The sequence below is a fragment of the Hakea prostrata genome, chromosome 1 (genome assembly GCF_041222555.1).
Source record: "Hakea prostrata isolate BN-2017 chromosome 1, UWA_Hpros_2, whole genome shotgun sequence".
Classification (NCBI taxonomy): Eukaryota; Viridiplantae; Streptophyta; class Magnoliopsida; order Proteales; family Proteaceae; genus Hakea; species Hakea prostrata.
The window spans coordinates 17,472,608-17,495,797 of NC_142600.1; the positions used below are offsets into that span (position 1 = coordinate 17,472,608).

Below are 23,190 nucleotides of genomic sequence, written 5' to 3' on the forward strand. Positions count from 1 at the left end.
TTTTCATTTACACCGTTAGACTTTCTCCCTCCAATGCCGTTGACTTTTGTTTCTAAATTTAAGGTTTAATGTTCATACTAACTTCAAATGAAAGTAAGTCATAATCAGCTGGTAACGGATATTTCACGTCAGAATCTCTCCTTTTTTTTTTTCTCTTGCCATGTAGAGGTGCTTGAGGTTGTACCTTTACAATTCATCTTCCTCGTAGTAAAAACCAGCTCTATTGTTTTAAGATCCTCCCGTGGGAGCTTATTTCTCTTTTTGGCCTCCAATTTCGTTATGATGCAAACCTAACAAACGGAAGTTCTCTGTCGAACACATTCGATTCAGCAACATAAGACGAATAAGATTCATGGAGAAAAAGCAAGTACTGTGTTTTGGATGGTCGACGATTCAGGTGATGCTGTTTTCATTATGAATAACTTCTGATGAAGCTTGTGTAGAGACTGAAGAATATTAAATAAACCTGGTGATCTGTAGGTTCAGATTATCAAAGCCAAATAGTTCCCTAATGTCTCGCTGACGATTACTGTTTTAATTAAAGAAGGTTCTTTCATTTGGGTTGGACCCGTAAGATCACGACTCGTGACGTTTCTGTGATATATCTTTTTCTATCGTTCTACTTCTTTTACCAAAAGGGGAGCCATGGGTGCCCACAAACCTGATCTTTGCATCACTCCTGTATGTAGGCAATGTTCATGTCCACATAGCGTGCGAGTGCCCTGTGAAGAAAGCAAATGTATTTGGAGCATCAAAAGATCTAATTTAACAGAGCATACGATCAACAATAACGTTCTAGTCACATTTGCTATCTATTAAATTTTGTTATTTTTGCTATCACTAGTTTTTTTTTCAAAAAGAAGAGTCACATTGCTATTGAACTGCATTTCAAAGAGCTAACAAATTTTTCTTTAACAAAGACCCCCAGGGGAATAGGATGTCAGATCCTGAATGTTGCCACACAATATCACTGAACTGCGAGGTCTGGGAATTCCAAGCTCACAGCCACCCATTTGTCATCACTTATAGGGAGAATAGTAACGTCCTTGGGTAATACCAAGTTTGGCATGCGTGAGTATATTCTAACCCTGTTGCATAGTAACCTTGAAGTCTCCGTTGCAGCTGGCACCTTATTCTCTGACTCCACAGCCAAATTACTAGAGAAATCAGAAGACATAGAAGGTGAAGATTGGCCATCATCAGGTGAAGGTACCGATGGAAAGGGATCGCTGAGCCGAGAGGACGGTATGTCAGAAGTGGAGTCATTGTTTCTCATCCTCATATTCGAGGACTCTGGAGAACGGATGCAGTTGTGGATGCCCACCTTAGCACTGACAGGCACTGTGTTTGCCAAATCCACCTCTTGATCTCCATCTGTTTTCATACACCAGTCAACAAAAATTCAGGATATTTAGCTGTGTAGGAAAGCAGCATGTCCAGAACTACAAATTGTGGATTTAAGACGCGACATCATGGCATTTCCTACAAAATGAATCTGTTTCCTGAGTACTAAGAATGGACACAGCACCACACCAATCATATTTTCAAACTCAGTTCCTAATTCTTTGTTTGTGCCACTACAAACCACATTTTGCTTAAATACCCAAAATCAAATATTCAGTAGACATGCATGTAAGATTGACCAAATAAGAATTACATTTTGATACTGAAGGCTCTAGTAACTATTTTCATATTTCAACATGATTGAGCTCCCTACCTACAACACTTTTTTTAAGTTAAAAATTTTAGAACATGCAAGATACATAAAGAGGAGTGATTTGTAACTCAGACACAGAAAAACCAAAAAAGCAGGGGCCAGGGCCACACCTAAAATGGCCTTAAGACAAGTGGTGAGAAAAGATATGCATAGCTTAGGTTTGCACCACGTATTAATTTGAATTGAGTTATTTGGAGAGAGAGAGGATCTATGTAGCTGATCCCATTTACTTGGGATATAACTTCTATTTATCAAACCATGGTCCATCTCCATTTCTCTAGGTGAATGGAAAAGCAAACACATTCCATAATAATAAAAAAAGGCATGTCATATCCAACGAGTCAAAACTATGCTGTTTTCAGTTTCATACTGAACAAAACAGGAAGTGATGTATTTAAAAGCAACTGGTTATGCAGTGTTATAAGCGACTATGAGGTTGGACCAGCAAAACTCACTAATGAAATGTAAGTCAGCCTAAATCAAGACAGAACCGGTCCAACACACCTCAAAGGCAAAGAAATTACAAGGGGGGGGGGGGGAAGGAGACCAAGCTAAACAGGCCTGGGTGGATATAAGAGATAAATATCTAAATCCAAATCCCAGGTAACAATAATGTGTCTGTTCCTTCGGTTATCCACAGGGGAGAGCTTGGAGGAGACATCCTTATTCATGGCTTTCCAACTCTGATCAAGGGACCTAGATTTGGTAGTCCATCTATGGAGGTTACGCTCCCCCCAAATGTAGGAGATGCAAGCACTGAGAGTAGGTTTTCCCGTCATGTCAGTGACAGGCAGACCTCTCCGAAGGTGTTTGCCAATTTGGACTGCAATTGGCAGTGACAAATCCTGATTCCAGTCGATTTTTAGTCTGACACCTATAGTCACTATGATTTCAAATATGAAGGCTGATTCAGTGTATTAAGTCCTTGGCTTTAGTTGGGATGTCATATGAGCTTCCTCAACAAAAGTTATTGCATGCCCCAGTTGGTTTACCGAATAAAAATCTCTAGGTAAAATATATGCATTTACTCATTGTCAGGAAACAAATTAACAGAAGATCATAGTAAGACCTTACCTCTTCTCTCTTCTCCATGGTCCATGGATAAATTGACTGTGGCTGGAATTATCTTGTCTATAGGTTCGAGATTCTGTCGCGGATAGCCACTGTTGACTGAATTTGAGCTGGAAGAAGTGGATTCAGTTGCTTCTAGTTGCTGGCCATTTGGGCGGACACATTTAGCTGTTCTACTCAATCTACCTGATAATCAAGTCAGAACAAACATTAGCCTCTTCCCAGCGCAGTAAAGTCATGTAGACAAGTGAAAACAATATGATTTCTATCATGAGAAGTATGTGAACCTCACATAGGTAGTATTCTCCACGGCAGTTATATGGAACACAAAAAATTATTCCAACTAGAAGATGGGTAGTAAGTAGTAATCCAAGTCCTTTGTAGAAGACAGAAAGTACATGCATTTACTCATAGTTGCTCTAGTTGGTGTACTGAATAAAAATCTCTAGGTGAACTATATGCATTTACTCATAGTCAGGAAACAAATTAATAGGAAATCATAGTAAGACCTTACCTCTTCTCTCTTCCCCATCGTCCACGGATACATTGACTGTGGCTGAAATTATCTTGTCTATAGGTTTGAGATTCTGTTGCAGATGACCACTGTTGACTGAATCTGAGCTGGAAGAAGTGAATTCAGTTGCTCCTAGTTCCTCGCCATTTGGGTGGACACCTTTAGCTGTTCTACTAAATCTACCTGATGATCAAGTCAGAGCAAAAATTAGCCTCCTCCCAGCCTATTAAAGTCATGTAGACAACTGAAAACAATATGATTTCTATCACAAGTATGTGAAACCTGACATAGGTAATATACTCCACTGCAGTTACATGGAACACAAAAATATTCCATATAGAAGATGGATGGTAAGTAGTAATCCAAGTCCTTTCCATGTAGAAGAACAGAAAGTACATCTGTAGAACGATGCATTACATTAAGGCATTGATATATCACCAGGTTCAAGGAAGAAATAGAGCACTCGAATTGGCTCAACTCCAGAGATTGTGGCCGATTCTAGCTTGGACAATATCTTAGGCCCCATTTGGAGCCATGTGGAGGACTGACAAGGTCAAACAGACGACTAGATACAAGCACCCCTCCCATTGTCAGCATGGTAATAAAATCTTCAGGTCCATCTCAACCATATGGGATGCTTAGTGGATTTTGTTGAGTAAATTTGGGCATCAAAACCTGGTGGGTTTATGTGGAAATTCCAGCACTCCATAAAAGGAATTGGGCTGACCATATGTAGATGTTCGAAGCCAAATTCAATCATAACAACATTTGCGTATTGAAATTTTTACACTTATATCACATTCATCTAAACCTTGTCCGATGTTAAAAGTTGATAGTGCAACGTTGTTTTAATTTGGGATGAGAATAGCTACATTAGGCAAGGACAATGTGTTGACGAGGGCACCATCAGTTAATCACTATGGCCAGATTTAGAGGGTTTCTCTTTTTCTTGGTGGGTGTTGGGAGGGTGGGCGAAGGCCAATGCAGAACTTGAAAGAAGTGATGCCAGTAATGGTGGACCATGGGTGAGTATTTTATTTCTAACATGAATTATTGCTTTGCCCATTAAATTAATCATATGCTCATTAAAGTGCAGAAGTGAAATCAATTTCAAAAATTGAAAACAGCTCCTCAAATATTTCAGAATTTCTACTTAACTTGATTTGTATTTCAATGAAATAAAGTGCAAAATCAAACAATCAATTTCAGAAATTGAAATCACCCCATGAAATTCAAATAGAAATCCTACCAAATCTAACCTATGGCTGTATTATATTAAAATAATCAAAAGACAATTATTACACACTCTCCATAAATGACATCAGCATAACAAGTTATACATGAAAGTTACTTTCGTTGGCTTCATCAGGTCTACCCACTTGGATCTATAACATATTTCAGGTCCCTCCTGATTCAAGATTTAAAGAGGGCTATGGCCTACCCAAAACAACCCAAACTTTCATTGTAGGACTCAAAGAACCCTCTTACCATAAAATTTTATAACAAAACACACTAACAAACAGGTAGCTATAGAAGCAATAACAGTAGATTTCAGAAATTGAAAATCAACAACAATACACATGCAAAAATATATGATGGAAAAATGATCACTGTGGTGGGAGGCAGGCTGCACAGATGCATGGGCATGTTAATCGAAATATGAAGGTAAAGAGGATGCAAATCTAAATATTAGCAACCCCCTTAGGTAATGAAAGCTTGAGGTGCTCAGCCTCCATAAATTGAAGTTACAAGCTCAAAAAGGAACCAGACTCCCAGAAATCAAGGGCATCTTCTGGTCTGAAACAGGCTTGAATTAGTGAAGGAAACGCAGAACAGAATATTGAAGATAGACAGCATACCATCAGAATACTGGACATGCACAGGAAAAGGACTTCACGAGTGACAAAACCTACTAGCTGCAGGGTACAACGAGTGCAGAAAACAGACACATTTATTGGAGATAAGAGAGGAAAAGGCAGAAGGTAAAAAGGAATAGGGAGATGTTAGGTCTCTCACCTATTTTGCAGGCGCCTTCTCACCAACTCCAGCCTTGGCATCTCACCAAGGTTTCCCTACATCCCATGGTAGAGCAATTTCGAATTCCACAGAATGCTGTTTCCCATGGAAAGCAAGCATAAGCATAATAAGTTCAAATTGCTGCTGCCGGGTCCCTTCTTTATTTATAGCTTCATGCAAATAAGCAAAATAGGAACCCCCACCCACCACAATGTGTGGAAGGAGGAATCTCTTATAATCCAAGGCTTTCACAAAACAAAAACTATCTGATGTGATATAGTACCCAATCTCAAACCCTTCATATTTGGGCATATAAAATCAGCTGGTTACATAGTACAACAACAACAACAAGCCTTTTCCCAACTAAATGGGGTCGGCTAATGAAAAGGGTTTTGCTAGATTATTTTTTTTCCGGTGCCGACTGCCGATCTAACGCTCCAACCCTCCTCCTTTACCTGGGCTTGGGACCGGCAGCAAACATTGGCGGAGTTTGGCTGGTTACGTAGTAAAAACCCAAAATACCAGGCCCATGACCTATATAATGTATCGGCAATCAAGCTGAACTAAAGCTAAACTTAAACCCAAACAACTAAACCAAGCCCAAAACAACAGGCCCATGACCTAATAACGTATTGGCAATCAAGCTGAACTAAAGCTAAACTTGAACCCAAACAACTAAACCAAGCCCAAAACAACAGACTAATCACTCTTCCTTCTGGCATTCTGCATCCCCCCTCTCCTGTGGCACGGGGAGACCCAAAAGAGAAAAATGCATTTTTTTAATCATATTCTTTACTATTTTAGTCATAACAAATGGCATGTCTGTTCAACAACCCCTGCCCCCCCCCCCCCCAACAAAAAAAATACCAACAACTACCAAAAGAAGAAATAAAGATGTCCACCAAATGTAACGAAAACAAAGTAGCTGTATTATCCAAGCAATTTCCAAGGGGTTAACATTAATTGTAACAAGGATGTGGAGAGCAGTGGAAGAATGAACTTCGATTAATGACTTACGCTCTTTAAGATCAGTAAAAGCAACCTTTGCAGCATTTGCCTCAGCTTGCTTTTTGTTTTTTGCTGCTTTCCCGTAGAAAACCTCTCCGTCTATTTCCACAGTAGACAAGAATGTTGGCATATGAGATGCACCAGATTGTGTTGTCGCATATACTGGTAGAGGAAGATTTTCTTTCCAAATCAATTCCTGTAAGAGGTTCTTGTAGACAATACGTTCTTCCTGAAGCAAGGTGGCAGTCCAGAACATAACAAGTTAAAGAAAATATAGAAATCACCGTGAAGCATCAAGCTATTAGACTTCCTATGCATAAGTTTAGGAAACTTGCCATTTCTGTGCCATCTGAGGGAAATGACATTAAAGCAACCCTTGCAGCAGCATGTTCTGCTTCCTTCAGTGTCTTGAAAAACATTGGGCTCTCAAAGGTTTGTTCATCAATTGTAACTGTAGCTTTAAAGCGTGGAGCATGTGCTGGGCCCTCACGTACACAACAGTAGGTCGGCGGAGTTATGTTGTGCCTTTGAGCATAAGTTAACAGCTGGTTCTTATATATTGTTTGGATACCTATGCAAGGCCAATTGTAAGGAAAAGGATTACACAAGCAGACAACCGTATCAAAACAATGACTGGTAAAGTAAATAAAAAACATGTCAATGAACTCAACAGTAGCATACCAAAACCAATACATTGAATGTACAAATAAGTACTATGACCAAGGAGAATATATAATATAAAAAAGACATGCATACCAGACAAATATAAAAGGTGCCGGGAACCCCAAGACAAAGCAGCTAGTAATCAACTACTGGAAGTTGCCTCATATCACAATGAGAAAAATCTGATCGCTAACAGTAGGAATCAGCCATTCAATTACTCAAAAGAGTCAGGGATTAACTTCTACATAGTTTTGGATTTGAGCATATCTTGGCCAATTTATAGCAGCAGTCTTCCACAAAGACCAATACTAAACATGATAGAGCATAATTTTTGCAACATTTTGGTGGAAATTTTGAAAGATATAATAACAGTTTCAGATGTTTACAGAAATAATATCAGCCACAGAAAATCCACCATTTCTGTGAACGAGCACAATGCGAAGTATTAATACTATAGGAATATCTTATGATGCATATGTAGTTTAAATAGTACTTCTTGTGTTTTCTTAAAAATTATATAGCTTATAAATAAAAAATTGACAAGTGACCGATGATGGTTTTTTATTTTATTTTTTTCCATCCTAAGCCTTTCTATTTTGTTGGTGAAAATATATTCTGTATCATACAGTAAAATTGCTCATGGCTACAAATATAGCCAACAGTTCAGCCATAAAAAATGACACTTTCCATCACCAACACATCATTTCTATCTTAGTCATTTTGATTGTTGGGTAGATGGGAGAATTTAATGTACAGACAACATACCAAAATTAGCCCCTATGTCAACCAATTGCCATACCTCATCCATTCACGGCCAGCAAGGTCACATTATCCCTACATGTAGATCTACTAAGGCCACTTGTTTAGCTAAGCCTATCAAGAGATCAACTGAAGAATGTTTTCTGCAGATGAACATAGTCAAATGAGAAGCAGCCATTTCATACCTCTGTCATCTCCCTCCAGTACAAGGCCAAGTAATGAGTCCAAAGTGGTCTCACTTAATAATGGCCGTTAATATTCCACCAGCCAAACTAAGTAGTTTACTAGTTACAATTTACCGCGTGAATATTATGATAAACATCAATACCATATTAGCCGAGCATAAAAGAATGTTGAAGATTTAAACAACAATCCAAATCAGTAAGTGCTACAACTATAAGTCCACTGCACAAGTTATAATCCATCATCCCTCCATTTAAGGCCATTCTCCTTACACATGGAAGTGCTCATTGATTGGCAAAAGAAATATTGTGTATCACCTGAACTAAAAAACAGAAGGGGGTGGTGGAGAGGGAAGGGGGAGGGGGGCTTAGGGACAAAAAAATTAGAAATACCAGAAGTCTTGGTCAACCTTCAAATTCATCATTTACTACAGAAGAATTTTAATGAATCACATGGCTCTGGATATTTCTTGATTCTCTGGAAACTCACTCCATCCCATTGCAGGGGCATTATTTAACTCATTTTTCGCTTTATCCTTCATCTTGAAGAACCAGAGAAATTTTAATCAGAAAAAAAACATAAGCCTGAAAGCATTTCTATAGGGGTCCCATTTGTTATGGAATACCTCAACTTGTTTCATGCTTTATCTTTCATGTCCCCCCTTTTTGGTAACAAGAATTTCCTTACAGCGGCGCCCCGTTTAAGCATAGATCACCTGAACTTGAAAAGCAGGTTTTTTTTTTTTTTTTTTTTTGGGGAGGGGGGGGGTGTTTACAAGAACAAATGGGCTATTTTTGGCAAAGGAAAAACCATTTGAGTGAAGAGCACAATAAAACAGATCGAATAAAAGATAATAAGTATAATAAACATTTAATTCTTGAAAATATTTCTAATTTAAGAGTGTGTGTGTGTGAGAGAGACAAAGTGACCGTGGGAAGGAAAGATGTGAACAAGGGGGCATGAACCCAAGACCTCTTGGCTGCAATGGCTTTTTAGGCACCAGTACCTACCAAATGCACTAGGCACATGTTGACCCTATTGTGTTATTCTTATAAGGGATTTGAAGCGACAGAATAAATTTTGAAATCCTTCAAAAAAAAAAAAAAAAACTCACCTAATAACAAATCTTCTTTCAATAGCTGAATTGAATTATAGCTCTCAACCAATAAATTCAGTGTAATTTGACAAGTGTATCAAATCTACGAAATAATCTAATTAATTCCATAGAATTTTGGACTGGACTAACAACCAACATTAATATCAATGCACATTAGTGCTGAATAAGAATCAAAATGGGGCCTGGCCAAGTGCATAAGGTTTTGTTCCTGCTATTGGAGGTTCAATCCTTCCATTGCAGAATGGACCAATTCAATTAGGATAAGGATTGTTCTCTTTAACAGCTATTTCTTTGAGGTCAAACACAATGTTGGGTACAATGTGGTCAGTCGTTCTGATTTCTAACAATTCTCCCTGAATCATTTCTTTCACACAAACAATGTAGCATTCAAAAGTGAATCTAATTTATTAGCAGTCCTCATAGATCACAATAACATAAACTTTCTTCTTCTTCTTTTAATTTTAAAAAAAAATTTATTAAAAATTTTTTTTTTATAAAAACAAAAACTTAAAGAAAACAAAATAGGAAGACAAATTAGTAGGCACTTAGCCTACCTTCAAATTCATCTTTAACAACAGAAGCATTTTCACGAGTCAAAGGACTCCTTGATATTTCTTGATTCTTTGGCAACTTACTCCCTCCCACTGCAGGGGTATTATTCAACTCGTTTCCTGCATTATCCTTCATCTTGTTGCTCGCACTTGAAGAACCTGGAAATACTTAATCAGAACTTCAGAAGAAATGTAAAATCGAAAGCTTATTAAGAATATAGAACTGTTTGTAACAAAAATGGAATTTTAACTATCCCGTCATGATACCAAGAAATTCAGCTATTTGAAAGAGCTAAGACAGTCTGAATTAATTAGATAATAATTAAATATTTTTCTTCAAGAATTGATCTTCCAATCCCTCAATCACCGAGCGATTTATTTGCAGTTGGAAGTACCAGAGGATTCTCAAAATCTGGGAAGTGCATCTATTAAGTGAAATTCATTGGGTTTAAAATAATATAATTGATGACTATGGCATTCGGAAAGGTGATGATGATGATGGTGGTGGAAGAAAAAGCTAACAACAAAAATCCAGGCAACCATATTTAGAAAAAATTCTTCATCATGATCGAGGCAGTTGGAAACGTGGAGTTTTCACACCTCAATCTTTTAAACAGATGCTGTGCAGAGAGAAAGGGCATGAGTTGCAGATCAGTTCGAATGAGCACCCCCAGGACCAACCAAAACATAGATAAATCCCAGAAATGAGAGGATTTCAGTGGTTATAATTAGAATATTGCCAAGACAAACAGATAAAATTCTGTCCTTTTTTTTTTTTTTTTCGGTAAAGAGATAAAATTCTGTCCTAATAGTCCACAGTAAGGACAGTGTCATGTTAAGCAAATTGAAAGGACGACCAAGTCGTTCCAAAGACAAAAGGATCATGAAGCTCGGAAAAAATGAAATAACAGATATCGCGCCAATTAAGACTGTTCTAATTGAAATGACACCCGAAGCTAAACGAAATGAAATTATTACAAACCATTCTACCAGAGATACTTCAACATTCAAACAGCTTAGGGTTCTTAAGAAGTTCTTTATATCGTCTTACCGGAAAGAGAAGATGAAGCATCTCCGACAGGCTGATGCGGGATGAACATAAGCTGAGTAGGAGGACGAGGAGGCGGTGTTGAAGAAGTGAAATGCACGAAGGCGATTCTGGCAGCTTCGTTCTGAGCTTCTTTGGAGTTTTTGTAGAAATTGGTGGTCGGAAAAGAGAGTCCATTAACAACGACCGAAGCGCTGAACTGAGGGCTGTGATCCGGCCCATCCTTCACCGATGAGTAGCCAGGCAATCCCCATCCCTTCGCATGGCAGAGCTCTTGCAGCTTCGATTTGTACATCTTCTTCTTTGATTGATCAAATCCTCGAAATCAGAGAAAATTTAAAGAAAACAACGCATGCAAAATGAAATTAATGGACCGACTCTCAAATATGCTTTTCAAGCTGAAATGCTGAGAGAGAGCATACCTTTCTCGTTTGTTTTCTTGTAACGGGTTCGCTGGGATCGCATTTTACATGATTTCACTTCTATGCTTTAAAGCGTGATCTGATTGGATTTCACGCTGAGGTAGATGCTGCGCAGTAATTTTTTATTTTAATTTAGTACTCTTTTTTTTAGAACAACTTTTTAGTGCATTTCAATTTTTCAACCAAAAAAAAAAAAAAACTTTTATTAGTGTATTTGATTTTTGGAAGGATACATAAAACACTTAATACTCTATTGTAAAAAAATTTATGTATGAGTCCTTTAGTAGATCATAAACTGGATCACTGGGGTGTCCTTTTTGTGGCATAATCTAAAGTAAAGAATATAAGTAAGATCAATAAAATGTGATCTTGATGGCTCACACAGTAGCTTACGACGCTAGTCTGGTTGAAACATACACATAATACATTGTACTAAGGAGACCCCACATTAGTTTGTGGTTTACTCTAACACATTTTTCTTTTGCATGAGGATATTATTTTCTTCTAACTCTTTTTCTTCCACTCTGATGGGAGGATATTTACATTACAAAATATGGCTGAATTTCATAATTCTTTGTAACACTGTTCTTAAAAGAAGGTTAAAACATACAATATTAAAAGAATTACTATACATTGAATACTGTATATATAATTTTACTTTTACATATATTGATTTTTAAAGATTACTAGTACAAACTTCACGTGCAAATGCACGTGGAACTTTTGCTTTTGTTATGTTTAGACTACTAATATAACGTGTAGACTTTTATTGGTAATTGGTTTTTTTGTCAAATAGCCTTTTATTCTAATTAGTTTCTAAATAAGCAAAATTATATGAGATGATAATTGGCGACAGAGAAAGGTGCTTCGGATGGCCTCTGCTTTGATTGCTATGAGAGAGAATGAAAGGTAACATTGTTGGAAAAAATGAAGTATATTCACTCCAACTATATTATGGACATATACGGAGCATCTAAGTAGCTATATAATTCCACTCAAATAGTTGATATTCTGATAATCCATTGAAAAAATGAAAGGAGAATAAAAGAGGAAACCAAGACAAAATTATGTGAAGGAACCATCCTTCATCAATAATAATTGCAAAATGGAAGCACTCCATATCACCTTCAAGTTTGATTCATGTTCATCATTTGCACATCACATAATCCAACAAAAGTTCTCCCATGCACAACTTTTGAATGAGTAATGGTTTTTTGCAACAATAAGTTTCAATTTTAGTAAACTTCCATATGATTTGTATAATTATAAATGATTTTTCAATTTCAATAGGTAAAAGGGAAGGGATTGCACTTGCCTATATACGCTTTATTCAAGTTTGCGAGACTCTGTCTTTCAAGTATCGCTTCTCAAGGAGTCAAACTGATATGAAGCTTGAAGGAATCAAGTTGACATGAACTGAATTAACATTGCTCTTTGTTTTCCACGCAATTCAAGGGAAGACCAACAACTTGCGCACGACGACATGAAACCATATCTCTTAACCTGACCATGCTAACTTGACATCACTCGAGAAGTTATTTTCACATATATAAAATAAAAGAAATTTTAAAAGCACAAGGAGACGAAAAGAAGTATCTTAATAATTCGTTGGTATGCATGAAGAACATACCTTCTAGAGGAAACTCCCAAAAAAAAAAAAAAAAAAAAAACATAAGCAGAACTAAATTAAGGAGTCAAGTTTTCATACTTGAAAGCTAGAGGACTGAGCCAATGGTGAACTGAAGCTGGCGGCAAGGAGTGATTGCATCATTGAGAGTGCTTTTTCCACAAACCAACCGCCACTGAACCACTCTCCTAAGCGATGGAAGACTTCGTCAACAGAGTTCTCTCCACGGTTGGAGACTCTGTCGCTTATCTCCTTCCATAAAATGTAGTTTGATAATGGGGTCGTTGAGGGAGATCTTCCAATCACCGTTGTCGTCGAGGACAACTTCTACTCTAAGAAAAGGATCCTCTGCCCACAGCAACTGTAATTAATTGCATTATCTACAAGAAATGAAAAATATAAGAACGGAAATTATTGGATACTGCAGTGAGCTAAATTCTACCACTCAACATCAACTCAAGTCATCATTTGCGGATGAGGGAAGAAAAGAGAGATAAAGAAAATAAAACCCACCAAAAAAAAATCTGTCGTGTTCAAACCTGATACTGTGAAATGGGAAAACAACAAAAACTTGGCCTCAGAGTGGTCTCTAAGAGTCATGATTGAAAGATGGTAACTCATTCGCACGCTAGAAGCTACGGAACCCTGGAGAGAAGAAGAAACATTGAATACAGTGAGAGATTTTTTATTGTGTTTGAAATGCGAAATATGGTAGACTTTTTTTGTTCAGCGGATACTCCAGCAGGGGGTGGTGGGTATAGGGGATGGAAAATTTCTACCGTGGGCTATTAAGGCTGCACCCTACATTGCTTGAGATGTCAATTCGTTGCCTGACCTCTGAAGGGGGTACGAGAGAGATCAACTTCAATCAGGTTCTCTTCATCGAACTTGAAAAAGAAAAGTGGAGTTTCTTTTGCTGTCTAATGGTATCTTGATCAATCCCTCCCTATCCTCTTCTTCCCATTGGAAACACATTTTCTGCCGCAAATCCCACCTCTAAAAGGCCGAGAAATCAACATCCAACAAAATCTACTTGAATCAGATTGTGGTAGCAAAGTGGAAGAAGGCATTCTGTTGATACCCATTTGACTGCTTTCCTCTTAGTTGTCAAGCTTCGATCCGATCTTCCCCTTCATACTTTTGAGAATAACAAATAGCAATTATCAAGCGTGGTGAGAGAACAAGGTGAACAAAAGAATGAACAAAGAACGTTGATAATAAATTCGGGAAAACCCACAATTAACGGATCAAAACAGGGACATATGTAAATAAAACCATTAATATGGGTGGAAATGAAATTGAATTTGTAAAGGAGACTATGTAGCAAACCTGAGGATATTGCAAAAGAGAAGCCAATAAAGCGATTTGATATAGACCTGTATTGGCCTAGAATGGATTTGATGCATAACCCTACAAGGAAGAGTAGTCTTGTGATTTGGTGTAAAGTCGTCATACCCACTCTCTATGGAACATCCAGTGGAGAAAATAAATCTTGAAACTCTTAACAGTCCTGAGAAAATTCTAATAGATCATTGTACACTGAGGTGAGAAGAAGCACAAGACGAACACCAGATTGACGGTCATACAACAGAGAAGTGAGTATCATTGATCGTTGCATACTTGCATGGTCGTTTTTAATTTATTAAGGGAGATGGCGTTTCGGCTGTTGCATGGGGTTTGGTGGCTGTTGGGTTTTGAGGAGGGGTAACCCGGTGAGCGGGCGGGGTCCGGGGAGGCCGTGCAGTGGGGTTATGTGGGCCCGGCCGCGGAGCTTTAGAGGCCCTATGTCACCTTGGCAAAAAACGAATGAAAATCGGCGAAAAACGAACGAAGGTTGCGTTATATATGGGGCAAATTTAGCCATTGATACAGGCGATATGTCGCCGGTTTGTAGTGTTGGGGTGTGTAGGTTGTCCACTTTTGTCGCATATCGCCCTTTAAGGGATATGTCGCCGACATATTGAACAATGGTTTTAGGTTCTTTGTGAAAGTACATGTCTATTAAGAAGGGGTATTTTGGTCAACAAAATTATGTGCCACAAGTGTTGGAGGTTTTTCTTTTATATAGTAGTATGATAGTATGATTTAATCCTCACATAAATTATTATGCTAAAATATTTTTGGTATCAATTTTCATTCTCTATTATGCCTATTTAAAAGAAATAAGTACAAGAATTCATTATTGGTCAAGAATGAAAAATGGTTTGATGAATTTTATAGAAAATAAATTATGATATGAAAAATAAGTTTGGTGTCAAAATAAAAAATTTGTCAGTAAATAATAGTGAACAAGTGATAAAAGAGGGAAAAACTATGATTTTTATTAAAAAATGTGTATTTACTATTTTACCCTCATCTTAACCATAAAATTTTAAGTAAACTTGTGCATAAATGAAAAAAATGAAATTCTCACCATAATTTATAATAGATAAAAAATTCATTATGAATTTTTGAAGTTTTTCTATTATTTTAAATAAAAATAAAACTAATAATTGATGCCAAACAACTTAAAATAATGAAACAACCTCATTACAGAAAATGAGAATTGATACCAAAACAGAGCCTTAAAGATTGGTATTGTTAAAAAGAAAAAAATATCATTCTTCTTCATAATTCAAGGCTGGACGAGAGAATCCAACAAGTAGGCAGTTAAAATGAGTTTAATAGTTAAATTAAAAGTCTTATTTTTACTATGGAGTTATGGTTAATAAAACAGTACATTAAGGATGGCTCAGAAAATCTAATTACGTAAGCGACTAAGTCCAAATCTAGGAGTGGATGAAAATTATCTTTTAACTCTTTTTCAAAAATTTATATTTGTGAATGTAAACAAATTTGAAGTATACTTGCCGTGAAATTATTTGTTTAAATTTGTGAATGTAAAAAATTCCACCATCCAATGAAAAGACATCTTTTCTGCAACTCAAGGAGTTGTGTGTTAATGAATTTTTGTTTGATTTGAGTGAAGTCAAAGCCTAATAATGTATAGCTGATATACAAAACATAAAATAGAAAATAATAAACTTCAAATGTATCTTTTCCGGAATCTACCACCTAAATTACTTTGGGACCCCAATATAATAGGAATTGCTTCAATGTAAATATGTGCAGCTTACAGTCCAAATCAAAACTTATGGTCAGGCCGAAATCTTGACTCCTCATTTCGTCTCATGTCACATAAGTGATTTTTCCATAAATTTTAATCTAGACAGCTTGTTTCGACTCGTTTTGTATAAATATATATATATTTTTTTCTGGATAAAGTTTGACTAGAGTGATCGAAATTTTGTCACGATCACAAATTTCAATCTGAACCGACTTCTTAGAGTTTCTAATTCTTCTTTTATCTTTTAATATTCAATTTCAGCTTCTTTCTTTTAGTTCTTGGAAAAGTATTCTCTTACCTAGGAGTGTAGCCTTAAGCCAATCCCTAAATGTTTTTTCATATAAAGAGGAAAGAGAGGAATTTGATTTGGATAACATCATAGTCATTTGTTCTCACTCCATAGAAGAAAATTGCTGGTGATGATGGATACCAACTTCGGCTATCCAACGACCACTCTGAATATCGGATTAATGCCGGGTAAGAGAGAGAGAGAGAAACAGTTTTCTTTTGAGTTTCCATTGATTAAGGAAGACCTGTGAGGTACATTAGGGTTCTCATTGGCTTTTAAGAAAATGGAGAACACAAAATCCAAATAACAAAAAAGACAAGAAGCCAGGGATGGGTCGACAGTGCAGACCAAACTCTGGAAAGATAAAGACTTTGAAACTAATTTGTAATACAAGCCCAGGGATTATTTGATCATAACGGAAGAATTTATCCTCAACCAAGAATAAGAGCAGGGCTCAATTCAACGTATCATCCATCAATTTCACTTAGCACTGGCCAACTGAGTGCGGAGAAGCTTGGCGGCTGCAACCACGTTGCTGAGTGCAGGGTTAACCTCAGCGTACTTGCGGGTCTTGAGCCCACAGTCTGGGTTGACCCAGAGGATGTTGGTCTCAAGCACAGCAAGCATCTTGTTGATGCGGTCAGCAATTTCTTCAACGGATGGGATTCTGGGGGAGTGGATGTCATACACACCAGGTCCAATGCCAGCACCATACTTCACTCCCTCACGGAAGACAGACAGGAGCTTCTCATCTGATCGTGAGTTCTCAATTGTAATCACATCTGCGTCCATGTCAATGATGGAGTGGATGATGTCGTTGAAGTTAGAGTAACACATGTGAGTGTGGATCTGTCCAAGGCAGAGATGGGTCAAAAGATTAGCCTATCCAAATTGTACAAATAAAATGAAAGAATTCCATTTGGTAGAGAGACCATAAATCACCTGTGTAGTGTCCTGAACACCGCAGTTGGTGATTCTGAAACCGTGAACTGCCCAGTCCAAGTAGAAAGCTTGCTCAGACTTTCTAAGAGGCAAACCCTCTCTCAAAGCAGCTTCGTCAATCTGGATGACATTAATACCAGCCTTCTCCAGGTCTTCAACCTCATCTTTGATGGCCAAAGCAATTTGATAGGTGGTCTCAAATCTGAAAATAAACAACAGATACGTAAAATCTTGCCACTGAGACGCAAATCAATCTAAAGACTAAGCTATTAAGGATTTTATGTTTTTACCTTGGCTGGTCATTTCTTACGAAGGACCAGTTGAGAATGGTGACAGGCCCTGTAAGCATACCCTTCATTGGGCGTTTGGTCATGCTCTGAGCCTTTGAGGACCAGAACACGGTCATGGCCTTGGGACGGCTGACATCACCATAAATGATAGGTGGCTTGACACACCGGGATCCATAAGATTGCACCCATCCATTGGCGGTAAAGGCAAAACCAGACAACTGCTCTCCAAAGTACTCAACCATGTCGTTCCTCTATTTTGAAAACATGTAAAACAGTTAGCTCACTATTCCCATGCTTCCAAATGCAACTCAAGAAACAAAACGGCCACAATTTCTCAACATAATGTTTGATTCACCACAAGCAGCATTAAAAGCAGGCTCACCTCGGGCTCTCCATGGACCAGGACATCAATGTCGAGCTCCTCCTGAAGCTTGACAACCTTGCGAATTTCCTCCTCAATGGCCTTAACATATTCCTCCTCAGAGATCCTGAAATAGGAGGGACGTCACAGAAGAATATTAGAACAGTCAACAAACAGTTTTGCAATTGGTAATATGACATTTCTTAGCACTGGACCACTCACTTGTTAGCCTTGTACTCACGGCGAACCTTCCTAAGTTCCATGGTCTGTGGGAAAGACCCAATGGTCGTGGTTGGAAGGATTGGAAGGTTCAGCTTCTTTTGCTGAGCATCAAGTCTGGCACTCACATTTGTAGCACGGCGGTGGTCTGAGCCCCTCAAAGCAGCAGCCTGGACAATGATTTATGACAACAAACTATGATAAGCACAAAAGAGACTTTCTTGCAATCTTCCACATAGAATGGAAGGAAACTGAGTTCACTGATGCACTTACGGCCTTTTGAACAGCTTCATTTGTCACCCTTGGTGAAGATTTTCTTGAAGCCAGAGCAGCAGCATTAGCAGAGAAGTATTCCTGGAGATGGTGACAATGCAGTGAGCCACAAAGACAATCAGGTGGATATTGTCCAAGTATGGGTGTACATTGAAAGATGCATTTCATAGATTGTTCATAAACTCAATTTACAAAATTGATTCAAGTTGAACCAATCAGGCCACGAGGGAAAACCCAATTTGGTCTCTACCGAACCAAAATAATCTTCAATTAACATTCCATTACTTTTTAATCATGGAAAGAATGAAACCCAGAAAACAGTAGCTCCCATTTCCAAGATGTGGCTTTAAATCAACTCTGATGCAGCAATTGCCATATGTCTATCACATGACTGAATCATTGCCCATAGTGGTGCATTTTGCAGACTCATAAGAAGCAGGCATGAAAACAGCAAAAAAGTAGTTACCTCATTCTTCTGTCCAGCCAATGCCTTGGCCAAGGCGTTCACTTCAACTACTTTCTGTGCAGCAAATGCAAGCCATGACTTGATTTCCTGGTCCAGCTTAGGCTCATTTACAAGGTCAACAGCAGTGTGGAGAAGTGAGCATGAAGTGGAGACAACGAGCTTGTCTGCATAGAACACATCAGGTAGCATAAGACAATTGCTAGATATTAAACTTGTGCAATACATAACATATGTGTACAAGATAGATGAATTACCTTTTCCAGCAACGCCCTCAAGGGCCTGCAATGTACTGAGAGATGATGCAAGATCATCAGCCCAAATATTCCTTCCATCAATCACCCCTGCAAAGAGGTATTTGCCAGAAGGGAATCCACCCTTGATCAAATCAAGGGTCTTTGTTCCACGAACAAGGTCAAACCCAAATCCAGTAACACCCTTCAAAGAGGTAAGAGTTTTGTATGCCTCAGCTGGAACATCAGCGAAGTAGGTCTCAATGAGAACATTCAAACCCGACAGAGATGATTCCAGTGCAGAGTAGGCCTTTGTGAAGGCTTCCAATTTGTGAGACTCAAGATCCATCACAAGGGTGGGCTCATCAAACTGGATCCAGGAAGCACCAGCAGCCTTCAGTTCGGTCACAACCTCCCTAGATCATGTTTAATCATTAATACATCCATAATTTGATGAACCTGAATAAGATAAAAACTAATAATAATAGTAAAAACAAGCTATGTGAAGGCAAGTTTCAAGTCCTCACTGGTAGACTGGAAGAATTTTGTCCAAGAGGGAAAGAGGAGAGAAAGTTTTCTCTACTTCCTTGGCTGGTTTTGATAGCAACAAGTAGGTAACAGGACCAATAATGACTGGAACAGTGTCAACTCCAAGCTGCAAGGGGTGAAAAGAGGCATGTTTAAAATATCAATAAGTATATCAATACCATGGAAGAGTAACAATAGCCCAACAGGTCCAACCTAGGAAAAAGTGAAAATTTAGTTCCTATATTAAAAATAAAAATTAAAATTAAAAAAATAATAATAATAATAATAAAAATCCTTATGCAGATTATACATATTCTGGCGAAGTGAGTGGGTGTAAAGGAAATTATAAATGTCAACGGATCTGATTGATTTCTTCATCAACCAATTTCCACCCCTCATCACCCACCCACCCTCCCACAAAGATTGATTTCTTCATCAACCAATTTCCACCCCTCATCACCCACCCACCCTCCCACAAAGATCATATTTGATGCTCAAGTGTCATATCTCGCCAACTGATTTCCCCATGAAACAAAGGGTTGTCCTGGGCAAGATTAAGCAGAGAAAGGACTGAAGAATTCACGAGACTTCTTTCTGTCTCATGTGTATGCCTCGTAGATCAGAAATTACCAGCGGGTACCACCACAGCTATACAACCTAACAGTGAATTGCAAACCTGAAGAGCTACAAGTAATAAATACTAAACCAATAGAGAATATCTTGAATACGTACTGCCTTGGCTTCTTTGTATTCAGTAACTGCCTTGTGAGAAGCATAAGAAAATTTTGTGTCTGGTCCCAATTCAGGAACAATGAAATGGCTGCACCATTGAGAAGACACATGACAATAGTTCAATTATTATTCAACATAAGCTACACATTCTTTAAATGGTCAAGGTTATGTTGCAGAGGGAAGTAATCACTTACTAGTTGGTGTCAAACCACTTAGTCATTTCCATTGCTGGAACAGAGGCATTCCCTCTGGCCATAGAGAAGTAGATGTCAAAGCCAATCTCACCACCATTCCAACCATATCTAGAAGGAACAGCTCCTAGCATTGCGGTAGTATCAAGCATCTGGTCATAGTAGGAAAAGGTGTTGCTTGGAATGTACTTGGTGCCAGCATCAGCCATCTGTTTCCAGATGGAAGATCTGAGTTCAGCAGAAACCTTCTGCAAATCCTCAGCACTGCTCTTCCCATCCCAGCAAGATTCCAAAGCAAATTTGAGCTCTCTCTTGGGGCCCATGCGGGGATATCCAACAACGTGAGATGCCATTGTGCTGGGAAATCAGATACGGCCAAAAAAAGAGGGGTCAGATTCAGATTCCAACAGGCATGAAAAGTAAGAAATATGAACTCTTAGTTTAAAAAGGCAAGGATTTCAAGGACATCATAAATCTTAAATCTTGAAACACCAGAAAAGTTAAAGGTGCCCTTTTATTTAGAATCAGGTGATAGCATTCAAACAATCAGACAAAAACAAGAGGAATTTAATAAAAGAAATGGAAGGAAAAAGAGTAGAACTTGGTAAATCAAATTCCAAAATTTACCGAGAGATTCAAGTTTACTCTTCAAATGGAACACAAAAACCGAAAGCAGAGGGCGTCAAATCCAGATTTTATTGAGGTAAGAAAAGTAAGAAGGAAGAAAGAAAAAAGAAACAAAAAAAAAAGCTTCAGTTACAAAAGCAGGTCAGCAGCAGGACACCATAAATAATTAGTCTTACAGAGCAGCAAAGAAAAAGATGATCACATTGAATTAGAAAGAAGCATAAAATTCTGTCAGTCAGAAGACAAGTCAATGTGAAATGAACGTTAAAAATAGAAGGAAAAAAAGAATAAAAGACGGTCAATCAATGTCTTATATAAGGGAGCGTAAGGATTTGCAATTACAGCTTGGATTCAATAAATAGAATTAACAAGTGTTATTTGATACGATCTGAGAGTTAAGAGTACGAAAACGTTGCCGACGCATGTCAGGAAGGCCCACTAGACATCGACTGTTGGGAGAATTAAAGAGACGTTATAGTAGAAGAACAAGATCTGAAGTGAAACAGATACGGATTAACTGTAGGAACTATAATAAAATGCAGATCTAAATTGTTAGAATCGATGACCGGAAAAATCGAAAGTAAAAATGAAACCTGGTACCAAGAACACTACTACTACTGTAACTGATGCCGCTAATGCAGAAACCTAACAGTCGCTTAACAGTAGATCTGGAGCATATCACAGATCCAATCAGTAGGAATCAGAAGACGCGTCGGCCACTAGCAAGGAAATTTAAAAACCAACTTGATGTTCGAAATGCACTGTTTACCAATCCAATACCGAAGAACAAAACAGAAGAAAACAAATAAAAGTAATGAAAAGCAAAATCACAAACCTCGATCAAATATAAAACGTAAAATTGAAGTAGATCAGAGGAATGAATGCCAAGATAATGACTGATATTGCAAATCGGGATTACTCTAACATAGCTTAGAGAGCATTAAGTGGAGAAACTAATAGAGAAACAGAGAAAAGCATGAAATTAGCTTACCGTTTCGGAGGTAGAACCGGAAAACAGACTGGTTCTACGCAGACTAACGAAGCTGGAGAAGAAGAGAAGAGATCGGGTGAGAATGAAGGGAGAGACTTCTGTTGGATTATTTATAGCTATTCAGATTTGCAGATCTATGGTTAGTATGACTAAGCTTACTTTTCTTTTTTAATGATTTCACATGTCCATTTACAAAACTGCCCATAAGGTTACAATATCCTTATTTTTTTACACATGTTGTGTCGGGACATTGCCGCATAGATTCTGACTGAAAATGATTTTCCTACCATCACAAGCTGGCCTGGATGAACCTTATATCTTAAAAAAAAAAAATGATTTTCCTATCGTTTGATGTATTACCATAATTAATTTACTTATATTTGAACCAATTTTTTTTCTTTTACTTATATACGCATAATCATCTCAAGACATTGTAAAAAACAAATAAATTAAACGTTAAGATTATTATTTATTAGAAAAATAGAAAAGAAATTAAGGTGGGAAAAAAAACCCTTGAGATAGGCCAATTAGATGCATCCAGAACGGGTCACATTGTTGATGGATTTCACAGTTGATTCTACTGCAAACTGGGCCGCAGTGAAGTACTTTGGCAAAGACAGCGTTAAGATTGGCATGAGACCAGGGAGAATCACTGGATGTTTTGACTATATTGATATCATCATTCAAACCCTTCGTCTCTAGTAATAATTCAAGCAATGCCATCAAAAGGCTAGATCCAGTAACAGGCCAATCCTAGTACCTTGCAGAGCTACATAATGTGCTTTTTATCAGAAAAGTGGAAGGCCTTATTTGAAACTCCATCGCTCATGGTAGCTAAACGGCGGCCCTTCTCTGAAATACAAAACACCCAATCCATTTGCTCAGGCCAGTATAGACATGGTGATACGTGAGATCAAACCATCAAACAAATGGTGTCAATGTTTCAACCAAATTTTTATATTTTACTAAAAGAAAGAAAAAATAATAATCTGATTATAGAAATTTGATTTACCAATTTGTTAATAAAAAATGCTGTAACATTTATCTGATTATAGAGATTTGATTTACCAATTTGCTAATAAAAAATGCACTTACATTTATCTAGATAATATTTTTGATATATTATTTAACTCTATAATTTTTTTTCATTGCTTGTCGTTTTAATGTTTACATTGACCCAACAGTTCAATTAAAAAAAACTACCCTAAAAAAACCATATGGTCCACATATTTTTTTTTTTCATCTTGTA

At 37.7% G+C, this 23,190-nt stretch overlaps 2 protein-coding genes across 3 annotated transcripts; both read right to left on the minus strand.

Moving 5' to 3' along the window:
* Nucleotides 1-390: 390 nt before the first annotated feature.
* On the minus strand, nucleotides 391-11,097 carry LOC149027968 (double-stranded RNA-binding protein 1-like). 2 transcript variants are annotated; one of them, XM_089167331.1, is made up of 7 exons: nucleotides 10,651-11,097; nucleotides 9,603-9,758; nucleotides 6,662-6,897; nucleotides 6,336-6,555; nucleotides 3,303-3,485; nucleotides 2,792-2,974; nucleotides 391-1,374 (listed from the first exon to the last, which is right to left on the minus strand). In XM_089167331.1, the coding sequence occupies exons 1-7, from the start codon at nucleotides 10,940-10,942 to the stop codon at nucleotides 968-970; spliced, it is 1,677 nt and encodes a 558-aa protein (XP_089023457.1). In that variant the 5' UTR covers nucleotides 10,943-11,097; the 3' UTR covers nucleotides 391-967. The 2 variants fall into 2 exon arrangements, with proteins under 2 accessions (XP_089023457.1, XP_089023465.1); XM_089167339.1 differs by lacking the exon at nucleotides 10,651-11,097 and adding an exon at nucleotides 10,200-10,361.
* Nucleotides 11,098-16,284: 5,187 nt separating this feature from the next.
* Nucleotides 16,285-22,047, minus strand: LOC149027969 (5-methyltetrahydropteroyltriglutamate--homocysteine methyltransferase-like). The gene is made up of 12 exons (XM_089167353.1): nucleotides 21,942-22,047; nucleotides 20,327-20,680; nucleotides 20,133-20,220; nucleotides 19,400-19,527; nucleotides 18,897-19,288; nucleotides 18,643-18,806; nucleotides 18,177-18,257; nucleotides 17,907-18,073; nucleotides 17,706-17,811; nucleotides 17,324-17,574; nucleotides 17,034-17,235; nucleotides 16,285-16,940 (listed from the first exon to the last, which is right to left on the minus strand). Exons 2-12 carry the CDS (start codon nucleotides 20,674-20,676, stop codon nucleotides 16,572-16,574), a joined length of 2,298 nt encoding a protein of 765 aa, XP_089023479.1. The 5' UTR covers nucleotides 20,677-20,680; nucleotides 21,942-22,047; the 3' UTR covers nucleotides 16,285-16,571.
* Nucleotides 22,048-23,190: the final 1,143 nt, after the last annotated feature.